General features: G+C 42.3%; 1 protein-coding gene across 4 annotated transcripts in view; it reads left to right on the top strand.

The window, feature by feature from the left end:
• The window catches only part of LOC134559828 (annexin A5), a 36,865-nt gene that overhangs the window by 9,104 nt on the left and 9,380 nt on the right, over positions 1-18,381 (top strand). For 2 of the 4 annotated variants that reach the window (XM_063415053.1, XM_063415050.1), the window contains exons 2-7: positions 4,837-4,917; positions 8,368-8,631; positions 8,706-8,748; positions 15,522-15,606; positions 16,648-16,742; positions 17,104-17,217. In XM_063415053.1, coding sequence (XP_063271123.1) covers positions 4,837-4,917; positions 8,368-8,631; positions 8,706-8,748; positions 15,522-15,606; positions 16,648-16,742; positions 17,104-17,217 — 682 coding nt within the window. The remainder of the gene's footprint in view (positions 1-4,836; positions 4,918-8,367; positions 8,632-8,705; positions 8,749-15,521; positions 15,607-16,647; positions 16,743-17,103; positions 17,218-18,381) is intronic. The other 2 variants (XM_063415054.1, XM_063415051.1) reach the window with 1 other exon arrangement.

Raw genomic sequence — 18,381 nt, 5'->3', positions numbered from 1 at the left:
CAGTTAGAGAAGAGCAAGATTTGCCCTGTTTGGAGAAGTGGTATGACAAAACTTTAGTGTTGTTTAACCTCAGTTTCATCCATGCCAGGGGATAGTGAGGTCTGGATGTTTCTCTTTTCTCCTTCTGGGAAGATGATTTGACTGGCTCAGTTGTGACATCTCATTCCCCCTTAATTCCACGTCTGGATTTGAGCATTGGCTTTTTTGAGCAACGGCCTCCAGACCTGGAATGGAACAACAATTTTATTTTTAGGGTTTTGACTACCTGGGGTGTGATCAAGCAGGTGGTGTTGCAGACAGCTCGTGAGGAGCCAGTCAAACCACTGACTGGGAATAGATACAAGAAAATGAGAAGCTCAGGGCAGAGGAGGAGGAGGCAGGAAATAACGTTTAATGTCAGGCACTCTGTGGTTCCCCTTGCAAATGGCATTATCCTGTAGCATCTGAATGCCTAAAAACCACTTTGGTTTATGGTCTGGTGAGGGCTCAGGATCTGTAGCAGGAGTTACATGAACACAGCAAACCCAACTCTAATCTATAGTTTAAGGGCTTGTTATTAGTTCGTGGGTAGGGATTTGCATCAAGGCACTTTTATGAAGAATAAATACTGCTTTAACCATAACACTCCTGGAAAAAGAGTCTTGAGATTTCACAGGAGCCTAACAGTGGATCTTGAAAAGACCCCTGACTTTGAATTTTTCCTCTAATCTGGGGGGAAAAAAAAATTAAAAATACTATCAATAGAATCAAGAAAATTGATTCTATTTTCAGGTTTTCCTTTGTGAATACTGAACAATAACTACATATAAGTTAGTGCTGGGGATGGGAGGGGGAACACCTTCCAATAAACAGAACTGCAGTTTGCATCAGGATGTCACTTGTTCCTGTGTTCCTGGACCTTAACGTGGCTCTGGTTTACCTACATCTCTGCTGTCATTAACACTACTGGAAGTTGTTGATGTGCTATATTAATTGTTTTGAGCTTGAAAATGTGAATTAAAGTAACAAAAACTCCACCAAAAGAGATGCTGAGGCACTGAGATTTTTTGGAGGAACAATACCATGGACATTTCTCCTGAACTTATAGTTTATTCCCAGATAAACAGCTGGTTTAGGAAGAATAAAAATATTGTCATACAGCCAACTCTTCAAAGCTATGATGGAGCTGAGAAATTTAAACTACCAGCAATGTCTGATTTTTTTTTTAACAGTGGGGCCAGTAATCCATGGAGGGAAAAACCCCCTTGTGCCTTGCAATGATCAGTATGGGAATAGTAGAATGCTAAGAAATGTGATTTAAAACCGTGTTTGAATATTTTATTAAGGCAAAGGTTGGGGTTTAGACAGTGGCAGGCCCTTCAGCCTTGATCTTTGTAGGTCCCTTCCAACTTAGAATATTGTGTTTCTGTTTGATTGTGTGTGACAGTGAACAGGAGAAAGTTTATGGAATATTTTCCTATCCACTGTTGTGCCCAAAGCCTCGTGTTTACATGGCTTTGTTCAAGCTAAAGCTTTGAGTGACCTGCTCACCTTTTAAAGTTTAGAAATTAAGAAATAAAGGATTTTACTCTAGGGTGTTTGAGTGTGTGTTGGCAATGAGCAATTAAAAGACACTTCACTTATGTACTGGCAGTTTAGGTATGTTTGTCTTAGTTCAGGTATCAAAATGCATTGTAGAAACCAGAGAAGTGGCTTTAGAGGTCTTGAACTAAGTGCTAAAAATATTTCTTGTGTTTTAGAGTACTAAACCTCCAGTGTTGAGGATTATATGGAAAGTTATAGACAGAAAGAATGGATTAAGTTACAAACAAATTATTAAAGCTCTGTAGGACACAAGTGCCTCCTGATGAAACTGTTGAGTTATCTGGGTTTGATGTGGGCTCCATACAGTTTAAAATCAAACCAGACTGCGTTTTGGTGAATAGTCACTTGGAAGGTTGAAATCAGCAAGATTTTAGAATCTTAATGAAAGGCTGATGAGAAAAGAAGCTGATGCAGGCTTTGGTTTTGTCTCCAGGCTTACTTCCTCATAATCAAAGCAGAATTTTGTGGGCCTGGTTCTGCTCTTTCTTATGGGAGCAAAGGCTTGTGCTGTATCAAGTGAGAACAGCCACCAGGAGGTGGGAGGCTGCTTCTTATCCTGGAACCTTCAGAATAATTTATGGATTCTTCTTCATGAGTCAATAGGTAAACCAAGGAGGCAATTCTCAGTAACACTGGGGGCCTTTGGCAAAGTAGAGAGAAGAAGAACAAAGCAGTGTAAAGTCAGTAGCTTGTGACTTGAAACCTGGGCTCAGTTATCAGTCCCCAGCAGTGACCTTGGGGACACCACTGAGCCTCAGCTTGCCTTTATTCTCCATTTGAAAATGAAGATAATGCAGTTCTTGTATCCCAGGACTCTTGTGTGGCTTCTAATGGGTGGCCCCTTGGTGAGAAAGAGGTCTTGTAACGGGACCTCATTTTGAAGTGTTTTAGGGAACAGTAAATGCAAAGCCCATGCTTGTTTAGTGACCTTATGCCAATTAATTTAAGCTAAACTTATTTCTCTTCTCCATGGTGAGAGAAAGAACCACTCATGGATGATTTTTCTTTCTGTGCCTCAGATTTTTTAAACTTCCATTAAGCTAACAGAACTCAATTATTTTTCCCTCTGCTCCTCTTTCCTAATGGCCTTAATGGTTAAGGGAAATACCTTTCTGAACTCGAATTGGTTACTCAGGGTAGTTTAGTGCTATCCCAAAGGTTTGAAATGGCTGTTCAATTCTTCACACAGTGTTTCAAGTTCCTGGATGGAGGACAAGACAAGTGTTCACTGTTATAGATGAGCTGTGCTCTCATATACCATCTCTGTTTGGAAGTGTAGAGCACAAAGTCCAAGTGATCTGCTAATGATAAGCTGTTGTGCAGAACAGCTGGAAATGCAGGAATATAACCTGAGCCCCTATCTCCTCTTCTCTCTCCTTTCCCCAGATGAGGAGTCCATATCAGTAGTAATTAGATATGTAAACTGTGTTCCTCAGGAAGAATTAGCCTGGAAATCAAGCCCTACCTTAGTATAGTGCTGTAGCGTTGTCTTAGTAAGCAAGAGCAGCATCAGCGGCCTGAAACAAGGACTAGAATCTGGTTGAAGTGATTTGTCTTTGCTGGAATTGAGACTGCTGCATGGATGGCATCCTTGTGATGTGTCTTACTCTAAAGACAATTTCAAAGAAACCTGCACCTCCTCTGAGTAAATGAAAATAACATCGTTTTCCAGTAAGAGGAAATCAGCTGCCTGCTGCTGTAATTGATGTGAATGCCTGTACCTCCCATTAACCTCTTCCCATTGTACTGGTGTCCCCAGAGAAATCAAGAATCTGACAGAGTGCTGCTCTGTAATGGGTTGTGGATTAGAAGTAATGAATCCCTTGCAGGACGTTGTCTTTGCTGGAATATAAGACAATATTTAGTCTCCAAAGCAACTCTCAAAGTGCTTTAGTAAACAACAAAATCTTCTACTTTGTACTCTTTCCCTGTCCTTCAGCAGCCCCCTGATGCCAGCACATGCAGCAGGGAAAGAAATTTATAAACTTTCTGTCAGTGTTAAACTCTAAAGTTTTTTCCCTGCCTGTAAACCAATAAAACTCTTCTCTCTTAACCTTTATTTTAATGGTGTTACTTCTTAGTGTTTGTCTCCCACCTTCTGTCTGCAAGGTGCTGGAGTGCAGCACAATGCTCTGTCCATTTGTGCTGAGCTGTCGTCGAGTAGGAGCTCAGGGAAATGAGGCATTGAGAAATTTCTATCCTCTGGCACCAAGTCTGGAACAAAACAGATTCTTCTCTGTCAGCAGTAATCAAACCATGATCTTGAAACTGCTCTATTTTTCCCACCCTTACCTTTGCTTCTGACTGTGGTTCATCAAGGAGTTTGGACTGTTTCACTTCCAGAGTGAAGTTAAAGTGTGGAAAAGCATTAAGGGTTGATCTTCAGTTATAAATCCATAAGAAAATGGTCTGCTCCATGAACTTTCCCAAGCCTGAAAATCTCCCTTGTAAGCCTATTGCCCTTCAGTGCCCCTACAATAGGCTTTTAAAATATTTTGCAATGGAATTTTATTTTTAGGAGGAAATATTTTAACTAGGACAATAACAGACCTTGGCCTTTCTGTCTTGTGTGAGAAATGCTTTAATGTGATTCCTGTGCCCCAGCTCCATTTGATAAATTGAAGGATCTTTCAGCAGCTTCTGGATACATAGAGCAAACCCAGCTTTGAGGAGGGCCTTGTTTTTAATTCTCTTCTGTGATGCACTGAAAGGTTGTTGTGTAGGGTCACATAACAGCTCAGAAATAGCATGGTAGCAAAATGAGGTGCAATACTTTTGTGCAGGAGGTGAGGACCTACTGGTAGACTGCCTTGATACAGCAAACCATCCATCTTCATATTTATTCATTTTTTTACAAACTCCTCAAAGCAACTGCAAGGGGCTGTGCTTCTGAAATGAACTGATTTTGTGCTAACTTTTCATCCCTCTAGACTTTTTCATTGTTTCCAGAAAAACACACAGATGTGTTTTAGTGCTGCAACCAGCCTCTGAAAACATTTTCAAGGCCATTATTAGAAACCCCATATCAAGTTAATTATTGCACAAAATTGATGATTCCTGCATGCACCCTTTGCCTTCCTGTGCAGCTACAAGCCCAGGATTTCACTCTGTATGGACAAGTCTTCTGATTTGAAGTAGATTGGGAACTGACAGGGCCCTGTTTGCCAAGTCTCAATGTGTGCCAGAGCTAAATATACTATTAAGGCAATGCCACTCTTTTTCCTGTTATTTTACTGCTGTTTTTCATTTCAGGTGTTTGCAGCTCTGTGTTAAGGAAGAATTGGAAGTGCACTGTGCCAGCAGGAGCCCTGGGAAGCAGGTTGTTACATCCTGGTATGATTGTGGTATGGTCGTGATTGAAGACGCAAAGAACAGGGAGGGGTTTGGAAGGTGAAAAGACTGCTATGACCTCATGTGGTTTCTTAACTTGTGTGAAAATTTGTCTTCATTTTAAAAAAATTATAAAAAGAATTATACTAAATCTAGAAGGCTTATTTGTGACTTGTGGGTGGGCACTAATGACTTCTAGAGCTGCTGTCAGGTGAAATACCTGCCCACTGTGATCATGAAGGTCCTGCAGCTGGTGCTTGTGAGTCACCATATGCAACTGGTTTAGCCTAACTTGAATTGTTTCTCCTGAAGACAATCAGTGCAAAATGTAGTTCTCTCCAGGCACATGTTCATGTCTTCAGGTTCATCCTGGATTTGCTCATAGAGCTATTCCTTCCTTTTCCTTTTGCATTCAAATTGATGTGAGTGCTGAAATTCTGTGATAATCAGATTTATTTTCAAACATCTGCATCTTGCCAAATGGCCTGGTGTGTCTTTCCCATGGTTTTACTCTAACATTTCCCCTTGCTCCCCCAGGCATCTTTGTTTTATGAAGTTATGTAAATATTCCCCTGCTTAAACACACATTGATAACATTTTAGAATGGCTGAAGTGGGTTCTACTCCCAACATCATTTGCTGGCAAGAAGATCCTTCTTTCTCTGTTTAACCTTCCCCTACCATTGCAATTCATCTTGGATCATGCATTTCAGACCCCTTCTAGAGCAGGAAAATATTCTGTGTTCTTACTCTCAAGATTCTTTTCCTTGTCCTTCACTGATTAGAAATACAGAGGTAGCCTGCCATTGACTGTTACCTCATGTTTGTTCACAAAGAATAGAATAACAAGCTGTATGAAGGAAGGAGAGTGAAAAACCATTTCAAATATTTTGATTTTGAATAAAATAGGCTTTTGCCACAGGAAATGAGAAGCAAGGTGTACACAGAGACACTTACTGCAGAACAAAAGGCATGTGTTAATTTGATTTCAAATCCACAGCCCCCAACACAAAGTTTAAAGGGCAAAACGGAATTCAATGCATCTGTTGGATCATTTCCTTGAAACTGAGAGCTGGTATAAAGTAGTAAGCATACCAAATAAGGCAAAAGGAAACAAAAATCCTATAATCCAGAAAAATCCATTTTTCTAAATTGAAAAGTAAAAAGCCTAGCTGTCCCCTCTTGCCTCTTAATGTGCTGTTACACACCACACACTTGGAATAGATTCTTTAGGATAGCAGGAATTGTGTGTCACTGTGCGAGTTAAACTATACGCAGCATTTCAGGGAGCTGAGGATTCAAACCTTACATTGCAGCACTGGAAGCTGGGATGGGCTTGGTGCAGCAAGGCAAGGGAGGTAGAGCAGATGCATTCTGGGTAGTCCCATGCTAACTGCTCAATTATTTGTCAGACAAACAGACACCTTTTTCCAAACTACACAAGGGCTTGTTTTATTTGTGAAGTTTAATAGATATTTTTGTGTCAAGAAAAGTAACTTACTGGCCTTTCTGTGATATTTACTGTAGTAGAGATTCTATTAACATATTTCAAAGTGGTGATGATTACTGATTCCTAGAGTCTCATTAATTGTTCACATGGTGCTGATACAGCTTTTTAAAAATTGCCACCTCACCCAATAGTTCTTTCTTTATCACACATATGATTCACTAATGAGGTTTGACTTCCATGTGGCACTTTACAGCAGTGCTCCTGTGTCTCATTCCAGTTGACAGAATTTTGGAGTGTGTTAAACAGAGTGGATTCAGCTCCCAGTGCATTTTCTTATGTCTGCACTGTCTAAATGTTACAGCTTGAAACATGATCCACTGTGGCCTGTGTCTCATATAGGTATGATGTGTAAGGAGAAAAAGACCTTATTTTGCAGAAAGGGATGGATATCTGTTGTGTTTTGTTTGCCTTTGTTCTGGCTTGTTAAGGTTTGTTCTTCTTTTCCTTTTCTAACTCCTTCATTGAGAATTTGTACCATCCCCTTTATATTCAATCCTCATACCCCCTCCCTCATCTCTTGCCCATCACTTGGTGTATCCTTCCCCTATTCTAGAAGGCTCTAAGAAGGGCGTCGAGTGTTAGGCTGGAAAGCCGGGGTCTCTTCTCTAATGTACCCCCAGTGGTTATCCTCGTTGTCTGTTATATGCCCTGTTCTCTCCCCAGCCTTCCCCCACTGGCTGATGAGTGGTTCCCCCCCTTGTACCCTCCTCTCTGTAAAAGGGGCTGTGGGCTGCGAGCCTCGCTCTCTGCACAGTCTGTACCCCTGGATCCAGGAGCTCTCCGGAGACACCAGTAAAGACCTGCACTGTTACCACTGTGGAGAGCCTCTTTCAGCCTTGGCTTTCTCCTGACCACAGCCTTCCCATGCTCGGGGTACCCCAGGGCACCGAGGAGTGTCCCCAGCTGACTGCTGTGCCTGCAGGCCGGGGGCTCCCAACAAGGCTGAGCGGGAGGCACAGTCGCAGATATCTAAGCAAGGCTGTGCTTAAATTAAAAGTAACCAATTTGAATATCAACTGCTCTTTTTAAAAATTATAATCTATAATGTTTTATTTAATGTTGTGATTCTACATCTAATTCATATGTGCATTTCCACATGCATGCTATGAGCAGCTCTCTGTTCCCTTTATGCGTCTTTGGGCATGTGTGGAATGCAATTTCAATGGATTAGATTCATATCAGAATTTAATAAGTAAATCAGGACATTTTAGTAATTTGTTCCTTGGTCCTGCAGAGGAAGCCAGATGGGTGGATCCCATGTTTTTGCTGAACTGTATGTGCACTGCTGAGGCAACAAGGAATGCTGGACAAAATATTTAAATTACACATAATGATCTATGTTTCTCTTGCTGTTTGTGAGGTAAATGCAACTTACTTTCAGACAGAAGTTACTGTTACATGTTAAAACGCTCACACAGCGGGATTGTGTTCCTGTTTTATTTTGGCAGAGACAGTGAATTCCATTCGCATTGCAGTCACTTTTCCTCCTTTCATCTGACTCAAGGCTGTGTGGCTGAGGGAGTGAGTCTGTCTGCAGCTTAGATGGAGCAGCTCCTTGAGTAGCCATGCAGACTGCACGTCTTTGCTCTCCCAAATGGGATATAGCTTTCCTGTTACTGGTGCAGGGAAATGGTCCTGCTGGAAGACATGAAGTAACAAATGTCATCGCCTGAAACGCTTGCAATTTCTGATAGTCGAGAGCTACAGCCCTGATATTCTTTTCAACACTGTACTTGTTGTGCTAACCTGGCTTACTTGGAAGCCAAGCTAGGTCCGCTAATGGAATGTCTGCTTTTTACCGAATTCAGTTCAGACTTGCTCTTTAGTGCTGGGATAGGATCCCCTTCGATCCATGGGAACTGATTTTATACAGACTTCATCCGGAGGGTGCTTGAGCACCTGCTGGAGGCTGTCTGTCGGCAAATGTAATTTTTCTTTTAAAAGGTTCACGTTCGCTAAGAAACAAAGCACTAATGCCACCCTTCCGGGGCATCACAGAAAAGGAGGAGAAAGCCGGCACGCAGCCGGTGGTACCCGGCCTGCAGGCGGCCCCGGGAGGCGGCCGAGGCTCGCTGGGCGCCTGGGGTGGGGCTGGCCCGGCCCCCGGGTGAGGCAAGAGCGGCGGGGCCGCAACGGGACCTCCTCCCTCTCGGCTCCAGCCTCTCTCGGTGCCTCTCTCGGAGCCTATCTTGGTGCCTGTCTCTGGAGGTGAGGGGCGCGGGCAGCCGAGGCGGGCGGGCGCTGTCGCTTTCTGTCCTTCACAGTTGCATCTCTCTTTGCAGACTCGAACTCGGCCCCACCCGGAGGATCCCAGAAATGGCGAAGGTGAGGAAGGCGGCGGCTCCCGGAGGGCACGGCCCGTGCCTGGCCGCTCCAGAGGACATCCTCGTATTATCCCTGTCCTTACTTTCCTTCCTCACCGATTTCTTCTTGGGCTCCCTTAAACCAACCCTTCCCCAATCCCGGGCGGACGCGGACGGGGCGGGGATCATGAGAGGGACGTGTCAGGCACAAGGGGTTTTTTGGTGGTTTTTTTTTTTTTTTTTTTTTTTTTTTTTTTGTTTTGTTTTGTTTTGTTTTTTTCTTTTTCTTTTTTCCTTTTTTTTCCCCCTCCCACCAGTTTCCACTAATTTGGCCAAGTTTTCGGTACCCTGTGTTTATATTGCGTATGGGTGGAGGTTACTTCCACTGAAAGGAAGTAGAAAAAAAATATCGCCGTGGCAGTGCCTAGTGAGGACTCGGAGCTCGGTATTTCCATTCCCAGCTTTCCCATAGCTAACGAGAATTTTTCTGGGAGCCTTGGAGCTATCGCTCCAAGTTCTTCGTTTCGGGATTTTTCCTTTGCAGCCCTTTGGTTGCTGTGGTTTGAGCCTGGATGAAGGCATGGAAAATGGGGCGGACTCTTAGCATTTGTTTCTATAGTTGCGTCAAATGAATAAGCTCTGAAAAGTAAAAGAGGAGTTTAATGGCTTAGTTGTGGGGTTCATGGGGGTTTGTAATGGCTTTATGAGGTTTGTACTGCTGTAGGAAGTGAAAGCAATGAAAATCTATTAGGGCTTTCACAAAGGTCAGAGTAATTGCACTTAATGAGTGGAGCGATTAGTTTTAATATCCTTGTAAATAGTCATATTTTGTCTGGATTTAGTTTTAAAAGGAAGAAAAAAGGAAGAAAATTAACTTCATTTAAAGAAAAAAAAGGGTTTTAATAGTCTTTTTCTAAATTCTTGAAGGTGTGGTTTTTCGGGGGGGTTTTCTTTTCAGTGGCAAAGAAGGGATTTTTCTTTCTCTAAATATCAGGCCTGGATTGCAGGATGCATGTTAGGAGAACAGGAGCCCTTACCCATGCCAGTGCAAGGCACCTGGCCACCAGGATATACTTGGACAATAAGACTTTTATTATGGTATATGTAGTGTTGCTTATAGGCTTAAGGGTAACTTCCTTTTAGTAAAAGCATGGAAATTTACAATATTCTTGTCTGTCCCACAGAGACAAACTTTAATTCATCTTCTTAACAGGAATATTTCATTCTTCACTAGTGCAAACCAGTTACTCTTGGCTTCAGGTAGTAAATTTTCTACTGCCTAAGGTGACACTTGGGGATGGTTTTTTATCTGTGGTGGGTGGTGGTAAATTGAAGTCAGTGGAAAAATGAGGGTTTTTATTAGGGAGGCCTTGTTCTCCAATTCCCGCATTCAGAGGGCTGCTTTCCAGTAAGTAGTATTCTTTGCCTGTGCAGTTAGGCAGTCACAAAAGACTGGGAGTGTTAAAGCGTTGTAGCCTGTAACTCATTTTATGAAAATAGAAAAAGCAAAGTCAAAGAAGAAACTCTTCTTCTCATGACAGCTGTCTGTTCTATATGTTGCGTTATGAAATGGCGGTAAGAATGAAAATGCACATGAAATGTTGACTGTCAATTGACAGAAACTCCTTGTTTACAACTAAAGCTTCAGAGTTCACAAAGGCCACACAGCACGGTGTACTGGAGCCCAATTTAGCCTAGGTCTATCACTGAAGAATAAAACCCTTGAAGAAGGTAAGTTATATTTGGTGTCTTGGTCACTGAAGTACCTGTCCTTGCCCAGTTCTGTGAAGCCTTTTTTTTTCTTTGCCCAAAGGCCTGAGGAATTTTGTGTGTTCACTGTCCAGAACAGAAAGGTTCATTCATTTTGTAGGAAAACTACAGCATGCTGTTGTGTGCTGCACAGGCTGTTTTCTCCCTGCCTGTGTCTGTCTGTTTGCTTTAAGGGAGCCCTGCTGCCCTGACAAGCTGCTCTTTCTGTCCCAGCTGTGTGCGCAGTGGTCTTTGTTACTGCAGCGATGCACAGTACACCATCTCCTCTGCTATGTGAACAGGCTGGGAACTGCTGCCCTGTGCTTGCTGGCTCGGAAATCTGGAAAGAAAACAGCAGGTGTTGTGGACTGATCTGTTTTGGTCTGCTACTCCAAATTTTCTTCCTGAATAAAACTTTGGGAGTATTTAGTGTGTCCATTTGTAAACTGCTAGGAAAGGATCACTGGCTGCTGGTGAAGGTGTGGCTACTCTGCACTATATCTGGAGTTCCTGTTCTGCCAATGTGCACATGTGACTCAGAACACGGGGATAGTATTGCCAGCTCCACAGTGCACCAGAGGATTGTCTCAACTTCCAAAGTACACATGTCTTCAGAACTGGGCTCTTGAGTATCCACCTCTGGCTCTGTTGAGGTTACTCATGAGGATGGGTTGCTCAAATGTCTCTATGTTGGTTCCTATGTGACTGCTGCTTGCTCTTCTCCTTCTTTCCCACCCCCTCTCTTCCTTTTTTATTTCTATCCCTCCTCCCTGTCTTTGGTATGTCCATGGTGTACTGACTCAGAGTTCACCACAGATGTTGTGTAATTGTTTTTTCTCAAAAGTTTAAATTTAGTGGGGCAGATGTGAGTATAGTCTGCTGACCTGAGCTTATTCGTCCTGTGCAAAAAGACAGTCTGAAGCACTGTTAAACTTGCAGAGGTGTTTTGCAGACATGTCTTTCTATTTTTTCAATTGCATCAGCTCTGTGTCTGTATCCATCCACTCGCAGTGTCATTTGTGTTGTACTGCCCTTGAAATGTCAGGAAGTAATTGCATATTTCTTGTGTCATGTTGGTTTTAGAGCACAGTTTGAACTGGCATCTCTGTGTGAGCTTCAATGGCTGTGAAGGCTTTCAGGTCAGCAGTGAACACAGTGTTGTGTTTATCTGCAAGTTGGTTCTTGTGTGAGACATCTTAAAGCAGTCTGTCATTTATTCTAGTATATGACATTCTGGGCTCTCCTCTGTCTGCTGGAAGTAGCATACCTTCTCTCTTTGCTGGTAAATATTCTCCATTTCTATGTCCAATCTTACCACTCCACAGTTTTCCTGTGGCATCTTGTAACCAAATGGCTGTTTAAAAAAGGGTCTCACAGCACCTTCGGTGTACTAAATACTGGGTTTTCCAGCTGCAAATATTTTGACACTGCTTCTGTTGTTGAAGAGAAAAGGGGTGGCTCTTCATCTGTGGAACTCTGAGAGCAGGTTGCTGTGTGTGGTACAGAGCCATCCATAGTAGTGGGGAAGGAGTCTCAATCAGTTCGAGTATGGTCTGTTGTTTGCTGATAATCAATCATTTAACAGTGGCTAAACGCAGGGGCTTGTGGGTGGGAAGTGTTTTGTGTCTTGGTGAGGAAAATGAAAAGGAACCTCGTTAAGTGGCTATTGTTACTGTTGCCAGGATATGTGGCAGTATTAATTTGTGATGCTGAATTGTCTCTTGGGTGACATTCACTTTGGGGTGCTGGTTAGAAACATTTCACCTGATGAGGTTTTATCGTCTCCTTATGGAAATCTTTGCTAGCATAGAATTGGACAAAAATACGAGAGAATGTGTATTTCCTCATTTGGAGGGGCATAAATTCTAAAGCAATATTATCTCTTGCTTTGTAGTCTTCTTTCCTTTTTTTTTCCTTTTGTCTTCCTTTTGTTTCCCCCCGCTCCCCCCCCGCTCCCTCCCTCCCTCCTTCCCTCACTCTTCCCCCCCTTTTTTTTCCTCCTTTTTTCCTCTTTTTCTTTTCCTCTTCTTTTCCTCCTTTTTCTATTTTTTTAATTTTCATGCTAATTTTGTGTTTCTAGGAGCTTAACGGGTGTCACAGGGAAGTGTCTGGAGAAAATGAAAGCCACTGTTTATTTCTAGTGTGTAATCACAAATTTTGCTTGCACTCCACATGACTCCTTAACAACAATCACTGTATTGGGGAATGTAGACAGAAAAGAATGTGTGTAGGTTTGGGGTGTTACAATCTTGTGATACACTTTATGTTGAGGTTTTTTGTGTTGTGTTTCTCTTGATATTTTACTGGCTGGTGTAAGGTGTGGTGATTGAGTAAAGGGTAACTCCAGATTATAAAAGGATTTATATCAAAGACTATTTGTCTTTTTCATTGATGTGCTTTGGCTGCTGCTGGGTGGGGAGCTTACTATCCAAAGAAAAAAGGACCTATGAGGCTGTAGTGTTATTGTATATCTGCTTACTTAAATGGCAAGGAATGTTTCTGCTGATACTAAAGATAAGATATCTTCTCACAGAGGTAAATAAATAATGAAGCTTGTCTGAGTTGTAGCTCTTGTTTCAGATTTGCTGTGACAGCAAGTTTGGGTCGGGCTATGATGGTGGTTCAGAAGAGATGCTGCCCTCTTTTTATGTGGCCTAAATGTGCCATGTTTGGGAAGGAGGAGACAGCTCTTCCCTCCATGGACTGAGTATCTTACAGCTGCAGAGCTTTCTGCTCTTGTCCATGTATTTCACAAATGAGAAATCTTAACTGGCATAACTAAAAGGGCACTTGTGAATAGTGGAGTGTTTTAGATGGATTTGGGGTTGTTGAACACGTGTTGTGCCTGAGTATTCCCTGCTGTAAACCAATTGTCAGGCCACACTGCAGTGCTCTAAAAAGCACTCAGCTTGAGTAGGGCTGTGATGTGGAAGTTAGGGATGACTTCACCCTTTCCCAGTATTGGGCCAGATTGGGAGTGTGACATCTGCCTGCATGTGGCTCCTAAAGGCAGGCACGGCTCAGTTTCTGATGAAGGTGGTTGTGGCAGGTGGGGAGCCAAAATCCACTGAGTGCTCTGTGCCAGAAGGGAATGCCTGGAATGCAAACAGTGCTCAGACTGGAAAGTCTTTTAGGCTTCAGCTTCACCAGGAGATTTTCAGGAACTGTTCATCAAGCTTAGTGCACGTTCAGGCTTTCTATGCAGTGCTTTGGAAAAGAGAGTTTTGAAGGATTCCTGTCAGTTAACAAAAATGAGAAGGGATGCCCAGAGATTTCATCTGGCATTTAGTGTTCACACATACTTTGCCTATAACACAGGAATGTTGTCACAGGATTTGGGAGTTGTGAGGGGGAATTCCACTTGCTTATAACAAGATAAGCAAAAGAAAGCAAAAGATCAATATCTGCTTCCTCTGAGATTTGTTGACATTTGTCATTTCCAAAGGAGAATGGTGGTATTTCTGTAATATTATGTTGCCATGATGTGGAACAAAAATAAAATAAATAATCCCACTCTGACTGGAGTGGTTGTAAGGGAGGAGGAGGGAAAGGCTTTTCAGTCTTTATCTATTTTATCAAATTATATTCCTAAAATTTATGAAAAAAAGTGAGTCCCAAATCCTTGAGGTTTTTTTCATGGTAACCTTTGGAATTTGCTAGGAAGATGACAACAAACACATTCAAAGTACTACATAAAAAAATTGCTTATAATGGGACAAGCAGAGTGTTCCAGTGGAATTGTTACACCTGAGTTATTCTGGCTATTGGAGACCATCTTCCAAAAAGAAATTTGTTGTTGCCATTAAACGCCGTGAAGCTTTTGTTCTGATCTGTCAGAATATGTGAGAAATGAACCTGACTCCTGGGTGCTGCTGCTGCAGTGGTAGCCTTGGGGAGTCTCCGTTGGCAGGAGCACACGGGAGCCCTGGGGCAGTTTCTGGTTACTGCTCTTTTCTCCCTGCCCTTCTGGCTGATGTGTCTCTGATGAGTGCATTGGCTGGAGACCAGAAGCACGGAGTGGCTGAAATTCCTAACTCCAGGGAAGGCCAGATGGCCTCCTGCCTGTGGAGTAATCTGATGCCAGTCTCAATAGGTGTCTTGGCACTTGCTATTGTGCACTTTCTTGAGAGTGGGAAAATGCCCTTCCTGTACTAATTGCTGCATTTTTACGGAAGTGCTTACAGGAAATTTTCCTTCTTCGGCTGTTGGAAGCACCTTCCTATTCCCCAAACCCAACTGTTTCCCCTTTTGGCCGCTTCTATAGTTATAAATTAACTACTGTGCTAAACACATATAGATTCTCAAACTATCCTGTTTAAATAAAGGCAAAACTTTTCCACAAGGGTTATGAATGTCCTTTTGTGTTTAATCCAAAGAGAAATTCCCTCAAGAGCCATGTTCCATAGAAACCAAGTGGAATTATTTTTGTGTTTGGACAAGCTGATCACTTATCCTTATGTTTGAACTGTTATTTTTTTTTAGCTGTAAACTAATGTAGCTGAATCACTTTTTAAGAAGTTGTTCATGTCAAAAACACTAGCACTATGATGAAAAATTGAAAGCCACTGTAGGGTTCAATAGGTCTCATTTGCAGGGTGGTGGAAAAAATCAGTGTGATAATGCATGAGAGTTCCAGTAGGGTTTTCTTGAGGACAAGTTCTTATTTCTGTATGTGTCTTTGTGCCATTTGCCTAGCATACATAATTTGTGAAATTAATTTTTCAAATTACTTTAGCAAATTATAAATTCTTAGTCATTTCCCTGCATTCAGGTTCCAGCATTGGAGTTAACAGTAGTTTGCAGAATTGGTACATAAATATACCCAAATTTAGCTGGTGCATCACTGAAGAAAACCATAGTAGTGTCTCTGGAGTGAGCTGTGTTTAAACACCCACAGACTGCTCTTTAGCCAGACAATTGAAAGAAAAATACAGTCAACTTTTGGATTGTAGATTCAAATTTAGCCTGAGCTCGTGTATGAACTGAAAGGTGCAATATTCTATTTCATGGTTTTTTCCCTCTCCTCCGACCCCTTTCCCCCACCAGTACACGAGAGGCACCGTGACAGCCTTCGCTCCTTTTGATGCCAGAGCTGATGCAGAATCCCTTCGTAAGGCCATGAAGGGAATGGGTAAGGATAATTTTTATTTTACAAGAAAGAAAAGGCTCTTCCTCCTTTGCAAACATCCTTTCTGATCTACTTTTTTGTCTCAGTAGATGAGAGTAGGGTGTGTGACAGCCCCAGGATCATTCTGCTCTGGGTGTGTCCTGGTTGTGACTGTGCAGCTCTCAAGGGTGTTTATTTTTGGATTAGCATGAGGGAGAAAAGGAGTTTACACATTCCTCATTAAGAAATGGATGCTCCACATGCTGTTCTGGGCGCACAAAAATTTTACGGCGCAGTAGCTCTGGATTTACTGGGACAGCTGTGGAGAATTACAGCAGCATGGTAGGGAATCTGCATGGAAAATCCACAGCAGCCTCCTGGGCCTGGAAGTGTGTGAGCACAGTGCAGTTACTGGGAGAAGGAATGTGAGCACACAGTGTGAATGCAGACTAAGAAGTGGTCTGTAAACCCACACTGTAGCTTTCTGCCCCAAAACTTCCCTGGTAGAACAAACCCCGATTTGATGCTTTCTCTGAAGCTACCTGTGGAGGGAAGGGATGGAGAGGTGTGTGATACACCTCAGTCTAGAGGCAAACTCGGTAGGGCTGGGAAGATACTGTGCTGGGAGGACCCACCTTGCAAGCTTTGTCTATAAAATGGACAGTATCTCCACGCAGCTGTCCTCTGGGGTGTTTGGGATTGCTGGACTGAGTTTTGTTGGGAGTTGGCAGTTTGCTGGTGAGCCCAAAAGGAAGGCCTTTCTGTGGAATACAGACTGTGACTAAATGTTATAGTTGGTGCTTGGAGCAGAGTCTGGATCAGAGCACTGATGGAGAACAAACAATACTTTAAGTCCTTAAGGACTTTATACATAAGTCCTCCAGTCATGTTTTTGCACCGAACTTGGTGGCTCAGCTTGGGGTACAGTGACATTTGTTGTTTTAAATGCTTCTGCTGTTTGTCAGTAGGCTGCTGTTGTCAAAGAGTCTTTCACTGCCTTTTGAGTTTATGCCACTGCAGTTTATTTTTCAGAGTGTGTTTGTAACTCGTTCTTTCTAACTTCAGGGACTGATGAAGAAACCGTGCTGACAATCCTCACCACCAGAAACAATGCTCAGCGTCAAGAAATAGCCTCTGCCTTTAAAACCTTATTTGGCAGGGTAAGAAGAAATAGAAATACCTCTGGAAATGAGCTGGTTCTGGCTTACAACGATTGCTTTAAAATACAAGGCACATTCACCATATTCCCTGTAAAACATTCCTTGCAAAAAAATCTACTTTTGCTTTTGTCTCCTCTTTTCCTCCACCCTGCCTTATACTAAAAAAATCACAATGTGTTTCAGGTTTTCCAAATGCCTGTTTATCCTTTGCTCCTGCCTTTCTTGTTTCAGCTGATGTACCAATTAAAACAAAAAGAGAGGTGTCACTTGTGTTTTTCTGCTGTGTCTTCAGAGTCTTTCAGCTTGCAGATCCTTCTAAATACTTAATCCTTGTTCATCACAGCTGTTTGTTCTGCTCTAGGATCTCGTGGATGACCTGAAATCAGAACTTACTGGCAAGTTTGAAGCCTTGATGGTGTCTCTGATGAGACCAGCGTATATTTTTGATGCTCATGCACTGAAGCATGCCATCAAGGTAAGAGGAATTAATGTGTTACATGAAATGATGTCTGCTTGTGGTTAAAAAAAAATAAAAAAACCCAGCAAAGTTGTGCTAATACCTGCCAATGTCATGGTTTTGCCATTTTTTAAATCCTAATAACTCAGAGGCAATTTAGAAATCTACACAGCATAAGAATTTTTCCTTATGATTTAAATACCATGAATAGATGTGCATGTTGCTTTCACATTCTTTTTGCTGTTCAAGTGCAGTGCTGAAGTCCACTGAGCTCTGGATTTTTCTGCTGTGAGCAGATAAAGTTTTAAAGCTATACAGCTTTTAAAAAAGTAGTTCAGAGCATTTAATGGAAGTGTGGTGCTCTTTGTTTCTTCTTGACTGTTATTTAAGCTATAGAGTGTTTTGCCCTACTGGATTGCAGTGCAAGTCCAAAATTGATGAGCTTGTGTAAACCGGTGTCCCCCAAAATTACGAGCAGGTATTCTCTGTAGTATCGAATGTGCTCTAAAAGCTGCCTCAAGTAACACAGAGGGAATAATTGATGGCCCTGTCACTGTTATCCTTCTATATTTGCTCTTTAGTGAATGCATTTAGTGCCTTTCTGGGCAGGCCAGGTAAACAAACAATTTACAATGTGGATGTGTAGGAATTTCAGGGTCTCTTCCATGTGCTCTTTTTTCCACCTCTGTGACACCTGTGGAATTTCAGGAATTGGATGCCCCTGGACTATTTACAGTATTGATCAAAACAGAGGACACTGAATTTGACTTTAGTGTGAGGTAGTGCTCAGTGGAATGACACTTCCATGTAAACTCCCAACACCCTGGATGAGCAACAGGTTAATATACAGGCTTTAGTCAACTGTGCAAGCAAGTGCTCATGCACCTGTGACCCAGCAAATAGTCCCTCAGACAGAAACTTTGTTGTTGAAGGTTTTCTGTAATGCATTTATGTGCATTGGGGGAAGGGGAGATCATACCTTACAGAGAAACTAATGAAGACCTTGTTGATTTATTAAAAAAAGTGTATTCCCAAGCTCCTCTTATTGATTGAGGAGTCAAAGACTGACAGGGAAATGACAGAAGAGATGGGTGTAGAAGGGAAAGTAGAGATAGTGAAACAAGAGTGGTTTTGTATGTGTCACTTAAAAAAAAAAAGGTATTAAACCTTAGAGACGGTAGA

This window comes from Prinia subflava, chromosome 18 (assembly GCF_021018805.1).
Source record: "Prinia subflava isolate CZ2003 ecotype Zambia chromosome 18, Cam_Psub_1.2, whole genome shotgun sequence".
NCBI lineage: Eukaryota > Metazoa > Chordata > Aves > Passeriformes > Cisticolidae > Prinia > Prinia subflava.
The sequence above is the reverse complement of the archived record's forward strand: the minus strand, read 5'-3'. Positions and strand labels throughout refer to the sequence as shown.